This window comes from Selaginella moellendorffii, unplaced genomic scaffold (assembly GCF_000143415.4).
Source record: "Selaginella moellendorffii unplaced genomic scaffold, v1.0 SELMOscaffold_201, whole genome shotgun sequence".
Lineage (NCBI taxonomy): Eukaryota > Viridiplantae > Streptophyta > Lycopodiopsida > Selaginellales > Selaginellaceae > Selaginella > Selaginella moellendorffii.
The window spans coordinates 1,342-10,897 of record NW_003314461.1 but is presented as its reverse complement, the minus strand read 5'-3'; the positions used below and the strand labels follow the sequence as shown (position 1 = coordinate 10,897).

The following is a 9,556-nucleotide window of genomic DNA, read 5'->3' as shown; positions in this document are numbered from 1 at the left end:
CTTTTTTCGGAGCTACAGTTTGTCTGGTGGATCACAAGGACAACGTTTGTAACAGCGGCTACAAAGCCGAAGAAGTTTCTCTAGAGATCATCGTTCCAGACACTTGTGAAAGACTTGAGAAAGTGGCATACGCGACGGATGGTTTTGCTGCATTTCAAAGCTTCTGGGTTGACATGCCGCTGGGCGTCTACAACTTGGTGATCAGAGCATCTTCGAAGCAAGTCTCGGTCCCGTTGGAAGTCACTCCTGGAAACAATCCAACGTTGCTACGGCTCCTCGGCGAGACTCCTCGTGAGCTCACACTGTCGGACAGGGATGACGAGCAGCAAGTCGTGCCGGAAATGTGGGTTCTGGTGGAATGTGAAGACGGTCGCCCCCTACAGGCCTTGCAGCAGCTCACCGTCTCGGTCTGGGATCCGCTCGGGAAGAACTGCTTGACAAAGTCTGGAGAGAGAGACGACGAAGCATCTGTCTATGTTTTCCAAGGCGTGGTGGTACCGGCGAGAGCTGGACCTTACGTCCTCAAGTTTGTGCTCGAAGGCAGCGACGAAGTGACCCCGATCAAGTGGCAGCTTAACGTGGTACATGGAAGGCCGTATAGGCTCAAGTTTAACATGGAGCAGGAAAATACCGACGTGGTGGTGGTGGACGTCGTGGATATTCATGACAACAGGTGCTTCGGTTGTCGAGAGATCTCACTTCGTGGCACTCTCACGCTGCAGCGCGCTGCCAAGCCTGCGATCTGCTGTGTGACCGCAATAGATGGGCAGGCTACTTTCAGTGATCTCGAAATCATGCCAGAGTTGTTTACGTTCGAGGTATGTGCTATTGGAGCCGAGTTTAACGACGTCAAGAGTGCTACTTCTCGTTTGGCTGTTCTTCGAGGCAACTATTCTCGCGAACAAGTGGAGAAGCACTTGTACCAGTACATTGTAGAACAATCCGAAACGGTACGTGATATCATTTTTTATAGTTGTGTATTTGCCCCTTACGTTATCTTTCTCAGATGATCAAAAGTATTGGCTGTGGCCTGAAAGAATGCCATAAAGCTCTCAAAAATCTTCCAAATAAGCTGTATGCGGCCCAAGAGTCATTGGGTCGTAATACAGGTAGAAGAGTTCTTTTGCTTGTCCGCCTTAAGTGAACGCTATTTTCTTCAGATTTGCTGAAGCAGGCTCAGGCAAGCTTGTTGAGTGTTTATGAGCGTCGACGAGCTGCCAGCGATGACGAGGTTTTGCTCCGTGAAAGAAATGAAACTCAAAGAACGGAGGGCGACATCTTAAACGAGCTCAAGACTTTGGTTCACAAGGAGAATTCTCCGGCATTGGCGCTGTACACGGCTCAAGAGATGAAACCGATAGGCTTTCCTTTGGATGACATTCTGGGGCCGATTGTTCTTCTCGCTCGGGTTGAGAAGGATGAAATCAACAGGTAATCCTTCCTAGCTTATTTTTTCTCCTTCATGTGTTCTGTTTTTCTTACGTTTTATGTGTGTTTGTGCTCGTTTCAGAAGTTTATCCACGTTTCTTGGAGCCAGATCCCTCCTGCAAGTCGTGTGCAAGACTTACAAAGGCATACGATGGCTGAGAAGCTCTGATGCAAACGTGGACAACTCCACGGCCTTTTTAGCGTTTGTTCGCAGCAACAAGCTCTGGATTCCAGAGAACTTTCCAGTATTTCGTATCGACGCGATTAAGTAAGTTGATATCACGCATCGAGCAAAACTTCGCTGTGATCTTGTTCTTCACCAGGCAATACAAGCGTAAGGATGGGAATGCCGCGGTAGATGCTCAACATCCTCAGAAGCTCCTTAACATTCCACCGCCTGTTCTATCCAATGGCGAAATCCCGGCTGGTTTCTTGGGCTATGGAGTCAACTTTCTCTACTTGAGACGCGAGCACTTGGAGCTGCGCCAGAGCTTGTTCTACCATGTTTTCCGGAAGCTACAAGTCTACAACACGGAAGAAAACATGCTAAATGCGTGGAACGAGATGAGTTTGTCGTGCCAAGCAGTATCTCTCGACGGGGGAAGGTGTGACAAAGGCCAAGTTCTTATTGGATCACGGAGGTAAGATCAAAGTTTTCGTTTCTCACAAGTTCAAAGCTCTTCCTCTGTTTTAGAACATTCGAAGTTCCAAGATTTGCAAGTGTGCCCTGCGAAGAACGCGAGCAATGCTCATTGGTTCCAGCAGCAGCCTCAGCTTTCACGAGGAACAAAGAATTTATTCAGTGTCAGGCCAAGGTGGAGGAGTTACAAGCAGCAGCCTTGAACGACGAGAAGGAGGTCCAAGAGCTGGAAAACAAGAGGCAGGAGCTTGAGATGATGATCGAGAAGTGGCAAAAACGTATTCCATCGGATGTCGACAGTGATGATTTCTGCAAACAAATGCAAGCTTTGCAGGAGCAAGCTCCAGACGCTGGCAGCAAAGGAACATTGCATATCTACCTGGAAGAAATCTTTGAGGAGAGGATGATTTCTCACACTTCTCGCAAACATAGACTCTTGTCAATATGATATATTTTGGACACAGACTTTGAACATAGTACAGCCCAAGGAGAGATGATTTCTCACACTTCTCGTGAACATAGACTCTTGTCAATATGATATATTTTGGACAGAGACTTCGAACATAGTACAGCCCAATGCGAGACTGTCTACAGGCCAGAGAAGAGCAAAGTCCTCCCTCGAATTCCACTTTGCAGGAAGAATTCTAGTTTTTAACATGATTGCAAACACCTATTTAGATTATCTTCCTTCTTTCTTCTTCGGTGCCTCAGGAAGTAACAATTCGTCCGCGAAACCATTCTGCAAATACCACCAAACGTCCTGATCACGGCTTTTGATGATGAGCGAATACAAATGCTGCATCATACAATTCAGAGCTAAGATCGAGCCGCAAGAAAAGAGTTCTTACACTGAAATTATGACGTCCTGGAATCAACTGCAGCTCCTCTGCTTCATCGGTCAAGAGCCTTGTCGAAGAAAGGCCTGCTCGGAACAGAAAGACCAAAGTCAATCAGGCATCATGCATTCGTGGCAAAAAACTCAGCAGTTTGATAAAAAGAAAACATTTTCAAGAAAATAAATAAATAAATAAAATCAAAGTCAGTGAGCAAAACCAGTTACAGTCATTAGAACCTGCGACACCAAATGTAGCAACAAATAGAAGAGCAGTGCAGCCATCAAAGAAACACAAATGCCCATCGAAAGAAAATGTGCCTTGACAAGGAAAACAAACATAAAGCCTCCAAACTTATGCCCATTACAGGCAAATGCTGCAAGGCGAGCTATACAGGCCAGCATTCTTATTTGCGCTTCTGTAAATTCGTATAACGTCTCGCTAGCTTACTCCCACCTTAAATTCTGAGATTTATTTCTAGATGTTCCGGCTTTCCGTCGGCAAAAACATAGGAATGCCAGGCTGAAGCAAATGCTGTAAGACCCCAAGATACGCCGGTATAGCGATCGTTTCGCCTGTGCTAGAGGAGTAGCAACAGGAGGAGGATTGATCAACTGCCATTCGCTGCGAGATTGACTGGAATCTCAAGCAGAGGTACTATTTCTTGGGAAAGCTCTTCTCTGATCACGACTAAATAGTGTTACTCAAGGGAAAGTTATCAAGGCGCTTCTCCGAGGTACTGTGCTCTCGCCGAAAGTATAACGCAAGGCTTTTTCTCGCTCCATATCGTTCGTAGAAGCTGACCACGTCACCGCCACGTTGCTGTCCAGCTCATTAAGTATTCTTCCCGCTTCATTCAAATTTTCAGGGCTAGCGCAAAGCAACCATGGCAGCTCCACAGCTGTGGTGCCCCAACCGAGCAGCGCAATCCAAGGCTTGATGGACAGATTCGTGATATTTTTATGAAATTCTAGGCAATGATCCCAGGCGCGGTTCCATCGGCAGCACGGAGATGATCACCTCAATTCTTACAGGAATTGCTCTAGATCGCTGCTTATGGATCCCTCTGTCTACATACAGGCACGCCGCGATAGAGCAGCGCTCAAGGTAAATCCAAGGCTTTGATCGATCGATTCTGATATTAAACTCCAGGTGATAATCCCAGGCTTATTTCCATCGGCAGCACAGGTAATGCAAGCTCCGATCTATCAAATTTCTTGCAAGAATCCCTCTAGATCGCTGTGCCCCCCCAGCCCCTCTCACGGATCCCTCTGCCTACACACAGGCACACGCCGACAGAGCAAGGCTTGATTGATAGATAGATGATGATATTTTTTCCAATATCCTTATCCTGGCTTTGGTCATTTCGGTGCTCGGGAGGAAGCGTATGATAAACGATTTTTTCTCTGTTGCTCAAGACGGGATTCGACCATATGAAGATATGTTGTACGTTGGAGATCCCTCTGCTTTCAAGTATCCAAGCACTGGAGCTATCGATCAAAATCGAGGTACATGAACAAGCTCCTTTGAAAAGACAACATGTTTTGTTTGTCCGAATTAGAGGTGAAGCTCCTTCGCCACCAATCGGTTAGATACTACTTCTTGGCACCCTTGCAAAAACTAGTGGTATCCCAGTTCTTTCTCTTCACGGTGATTAATCAATTTTGCTCTATAGGTTCTACGTACTTCCTTTCTTAGCTACCATAAGGGGCTCTTAGCGGGAAGTGTTTCTTTTGACTCGGAGGTGGCCTCTTTGGGTTTACATGGTTCTTCCCCAGGCTCTCAGCCAACTTCAAGTTTATCTCGGATGCTGCAGGCTTTCAGCGGACTTCAAGCTTATCTTCCTTACGATTTTATACAGATTCGCAACGTACTACTTTAGAGGGATCTCATCTTCGGGAGAGCAGGCGCTCCAAAACGTTTTTCACAGGCGTGCCATGTTTGAGGTATGGGATGTGTTTGTACACTAGAGTTTCTTAGATTGTGCACATTCAGGTACAAGATGTTCATATCTGAGCGCTTCAACTGTTCCTCAAACGACTTCTCCATATAAAGTTTGCAAAACATTCGTACTATGTTCTTTTATCTGGTGAGTTTTTAGTTTTATTCCAAGTTTTCTATATTCACCATGAAGGGAGAATTTATATTAAATGAAGGGGAGATTGAAGAGGATGAGTATTATAAGGAATCCTCGAATCGATCAAGGATACCAATAGGCTTACACTGCTCAAGACAGAACAAAGCAAACTTGTTTTACATTCACAATTCATCGCTCTTTGACACACAAACCCGGCAAGTCATACCTGGGGAGAAGTTGTACGCCCTCCTGGTTGCGGCCCTCCTCTAGGGCTTGTTTGCCACCCTTATCGACCTCGCCCAATTCCTTGGTTTTCGAAACGCTCGGCCTTTACCACCATCTTGAGAAACAGCTCCTTGAGTTTTTGGTTCTTGGCCTCCCTCACCTCCAAGGAGGGCATTGCCTCCTTGGCCTTTTGGTCCTTGGCCCTCTCCATCTCCTCCTTAAGACGCACCTCCAATGGCACCCATTTCCCATCCTCCCAGGCTTGGACGTCGAGTAGAAAACCTTACCCTGTATATCCTTGAATTGCCACCTGGCAAATGCTCCATTTCATTTTAAGAGAAACAGAGAACTTTGAATCTAAACGTAAGAGCCTTGTAATAGACAGGCCTGCTAGAAACAGAAGAACAAAAGAAAGACCAATCTCAATCAGCTCATTGGAAGAACCGGACAGAAAAAGCTAATCAGTGAAAAAGACAAAGAAAAAGAAAAAGAAAAGATCAAAGTCAGTCAGCCATAGCTAGTGTCATGGCCACTTCTGCAGGCACAGCTACAGCCTGGTTGTGGGCAGAGCCAGGGATTCATGCCATAGCAAGGGCCATGCCCAACCAAGAATCAAGCACCATTGGACGCAAAAATCTAGAAGAATTTCAAAATGCGTCTTGTACCCCACTTTACTTGTCAAGGATCGCTCCAAATCCCCATTCGTCCGGCCAGGCTCGCATTTGTGCTGCTCCTCGAGCCACTTCACTACACTTTCACTGCTCTGTGTGTAGCATAGCGCCTCCATTCGGCAGTCCTTGGGCCACACCACCAGAGCAGTGGTGTGGTAGAAAGAGCTGACACCGCCGCCATTGTTGCCAGTGTGTGGCACATTGTCCTCGTCTGGTGAGTCGTCAAAAGGGTCATCCTCGTTTCTGTTTATAGACAGGAAGCTATTTTTGAAGCTTTTTCCCATCTATCGCTGTTCAATTCTCCACATGGTACTCGGTCTCGACTTCGATGCCGAAATTGTTCTCGTAGGTTTGCTTCACAAGCATGCAGAGATGGACGTAGTCCATACTCAGTTATAAACCTACAGTTAGTTCAAATTTATGGAGTATTTCCTTTTTTATGGATTTTTTTTGCCTCAAACCCTCAAACAATTTAATCTTAAATCTCAAATCTTGGTCTTGTGGAGGTACAATTCGGTAGCCATATTTTGCCATAAAATGGATTAATGCAAAGCTAGTGGTAGAGGGATTCAGTTTCAATTCCAAAGCCTTTTCGTGCTCATTGATGAGGACCATCCACACTGGGGGTCTACACTTCAACAGGCGAGTAATCATGTTGGAAAGTTGCTGTGGATGGTGTGTGCTTACAACTAAGCTCACCAAGATCAGAAGTAAAAAAGCAGAAAAAGGTTAAAAAAAAGACATAAAAAGAATGTAAACGATTTTTATATTTGCATAAATTTTATTTAAGATTTATAAAAATAAAATTTAAAATATTTTAAGCAATTATTAATTCATATTTTACCAGTATTTCCTCAATATACCAACTATAGGACACACTCAAATTTATGGATCGATATAGATTTGTTAGCATCATCTGCGCGATCATCTTCGCCTGCTTCAGGCACAATTGGAGAGACAGGGCTGGCCGTACGCAATCTATACGATCGCTCCAAAAATCTCTAGCTCGACCAACTTGCGGGCGCGGGCAGGCGTTCGTCACAATCCTCGTCCGAACTTTAAAGACAAGTCATAGAAACTGCTTGAAAAACTCGGAGTACTGTTCGAGGTAGTCCGGTCGAGTGGGAACTATATGCCCCGAGTCATGACGAACTATCATTCGAGAGCCAGGCCTGAACTTCCCGGCCAATCTCTCGCTTTCCGTGCAAGAGATTTGCCGGTCATAGCCAGTTTTCCCACTGAAAATGTGCAGCGAAGGGCAGTCGATCAATCCTCCCAACACCTGTTGCTCTAGCACCGGCGAAACGAACCCCGAGCACAGCACGACGAACTTGATGTCGATCAGTCCAGCATCCTTGAGTGAAGAAAGTATGGCAGCCACGGCCGCTCCCTGCGAGAACCCGAGAACGCCATCGAATGGCCCGCGATCAGCCAATACTTGTCCCAGGTACTCCCAGCTCTCGCTCCAACCCGACGTTTGCTTTTGGTACTGCATGGGATCGAAAGACTTCTGTACTGGAGTCCACGTTTGTGTGCTAGCCTTCGGACCATCCGGATCGGTTAACCACGCAAATTTCTTGTGCGGCTGGGCTGTAGGTTCGCGCCTCGTTTCGTCCTCGAGAAGTTGATAGAGCAGCGGAAGCTCGTGAGGAGCATCTATGAAGACGAACTCGGCTGTACGTCTGAGTTTCTTCGACAGCGATGCGAGCCTGCCCTTCAAGTTTGATGCGTTTTGACGAAAGCCGTGCAGGCACAGTATCCTTAACTTCGAGCCTGTTCACGGTGGGTCATATGTCTGCTATCAAAATTTGATAAGCACTCACATTTATCACGTCCTGATTCTACTGGTTCACTAGAATGCCGATTAGCAGCGCACAGCTCGCAGAGATAAGGCACCGACGCCTGAAAGCACAATGCAAGGTAAAGAGAAGACAAAGATCATATACGAATTACCTTGCAACTTTCGCATAAAAGTACCAGCATACGACACATGGAGCGAACGGAGCCGTGGAGTATAGTCATCGTAGGGAGATTTGCAACTATAGCAGCAGCCAACAGTTTTATCTTGTAGCGATGGAACTGATATCCTGCCAGCCAAAGCTTATCAGCTTCCGAGTAAGAGTGATGCATGCACTACCTATGATCGAAAACAAAGTTCTTCCCATGGAAGTATCCTCCTTCAGGAAATGCCTCCAGATACCGCTGAATGCCACCAGAAAGCTGCGTAGCACGAGGTTAGAATCCACCGTACAAACAGGAGAAAACCAAACAACCTGGTAGACGTTCTCGAATTCCTCTCCTTTGCTACGAATGTAAGCAGAAGCCATCTCGCACCGGACACCTCCAGTGAAATACCTGCAACAAATGCAAAAGCATATAACACAATGAATGAAAGAAACGACTTAGAAAGAAATACATCAGTACTGATTTGTTGCGCAATTGCTCCGCGCGCTCGTCTATCCAAGCAGGCAAGTCACTGTACTGGCGTATCTTGGGGGGCAGCGTTGCTTTGTTTCAAGCTCCCTGCACGAATGAAAATCTTGTAAGTTGGAAAGAAAACAACCAAAACCTGCTTGGTCGAGCATTCCATGGAACTGCTCTGGCGATAGATGCTTCCCAGCATTTGCAAGCGATGGAGAAGGGAATACACCAAGCGTCACGCGATTTCCTAAAAAGCCGAAAAAACGAAAAAAGCTTTGCTCGAGCAAGAACTTGCGAGAAAAGAATTACCTCAACCAGACGAACGGACAAGGAATCTAAACCACAGCTCGCAGCGGCATCGCGATCCATAGGCCGGGAGCACGCAGCGAGCTTGAAATCGCATCCCTGGAACAGCTCCTGCCTCGCGACAGCATCGATGTGCTCCCTCAGCGATTCCATGCTGCCTCCGACCTAGCAAGAATCCGTGAGAACACAGAGAATTTCCAGAGAATGCCACTCACATACCGTGACATTGACGCCCCCGGGCGCAATCCGTATCCTCCCCAGCAGCGCCAGCGAAGAACACGATCGCTCGAACCAGTCCCTGGTCGCCTCGGGATCCGGCAGCGTGACGAACTTGTAGTAGAGAAGAACTCCCTGCTCTGGGAGCGCCATAGCTCCACAAAAGCCCTAGTTTTCATGGCTACTTGTTAATGGAAAATTCAAAGAGTATAGAAGAGTGGCATATGCTCATAGATAACGCACAGGCATTCTCGTAGCTCTATCATTCCCACTGGGAGGCAGAGCTTGGTTCTGTCTCCACTGGGACAGTCCCAGTGAAGGATCCAGGATCAGGGATTTTGATCGAGCGAGTAGTGGGTGTTTTTACATCGAGTCGGAGTGTCTTACGGCATTTGCCTTCTCTGTTTTTGTCGATGCTAGAAAGTTTCTTCCTCGGAAAGCCAAGAAAATCTGGTAAGAAATCTCATCATCTGGGCTCCAATTCAAGGTGGAAGTAAGCTAGCGAACGTTATATGAACTTATAGAAGTGCAAATAAGAATGCTGGCGACATCCAGCATTTTGCCTTTAATGGGCATATTTCTTTTTCTGCTCGTCACCCATTTTACTCTCAATCACATTTGCTCCCACGCCCTGATCCAAGATTCACGATCAAGCCATAAGGAGCGTGGACCATACTTGAGCTCACGAGTTGAAGAGTTGAGTTCACGAGTTGAGCTCAATTTTCAATTGTAATTTAGT

At 46.5% G+C, this 9,556-nt stretch overlaps 2 protein-coding genes and 1 pseudogene across 3 annotated transcripts in view; 1 reads left to right on the top strand and 2 right to left on the bottom strand.

Annotated features, from left to right (window-relative positions):
• The window catches only part of LOC9648379, a 4,181-nt gene extending 1,654 nt beyond the window's left edge, over positions 1-2,527 (top strand). Inside the window, exons 8-13 of the mRNA XM_024667800.1 lie at positions 39-950; positions 1,007-1,109; positions 1,161-1,431; positions 1,511-1,696; positions 1,752-2,069; positions 2,123-2,527. Of these exons, the coding sequence (XP_024523568.1) occupies positions 39-950; positions 1,007-1,109; positions 1,161-1,431; positions 1,511-1,696; positions 1,752-2,069; positions 2,123-2,516 (2,184 nt within the window). The 3' untranslated portion in view covers positions 2,517-2,527. The remainder of the gene's footprint in view (positions 1-38; positions 951-1,006; positions 1,110-1,160; positions 1,432-1,510; positions 1,697-1,751; positions 2,070-2,122) is intronic.
• A 4,205-nt stretch (positions 2,528-6,732) lies between these two features.
• On the bottom strand, positions 6,733-8,388 carry LOC9648385 (annotated as a pseudogene).
• Positions 8,316-9,011, bottom strand: LOC112343775 (rhodanese-like domain-containing protein 6). 2 transcript variants are annotated; one of them, XR_002991406.1, is made up of 4 exons: positions 8,821-9,011; positions 8,605-8,766; positions 8,444-8,542; positions 8,316-8,397 (listed from the first exon to the last, which is right to left on the bottom strand). XR_002991406.1 is itself a non-coding variant. In XM_024667803.1 (3 exons), exons 1-3 carry the CDS (start codon positions 8,968-8,970, stop codon positions 8,531-8,533), a joined length of 324 nt encoding a protein of 107 aa, XP_024523571.1. In that variant the 5' UTR covers positions 8,971-9,011; the 3' UTR covers positions 8,381-8,530. The 2 variants fall into 2 exon arrangements, 1 of the variants encoding a protein (XP_024523571.1); XM_024667803.1 differs by having other exon boundaries at positions 8,381-8,542.
• Positions 9,012-9,556: the final 545 nt, after the last annotated feature.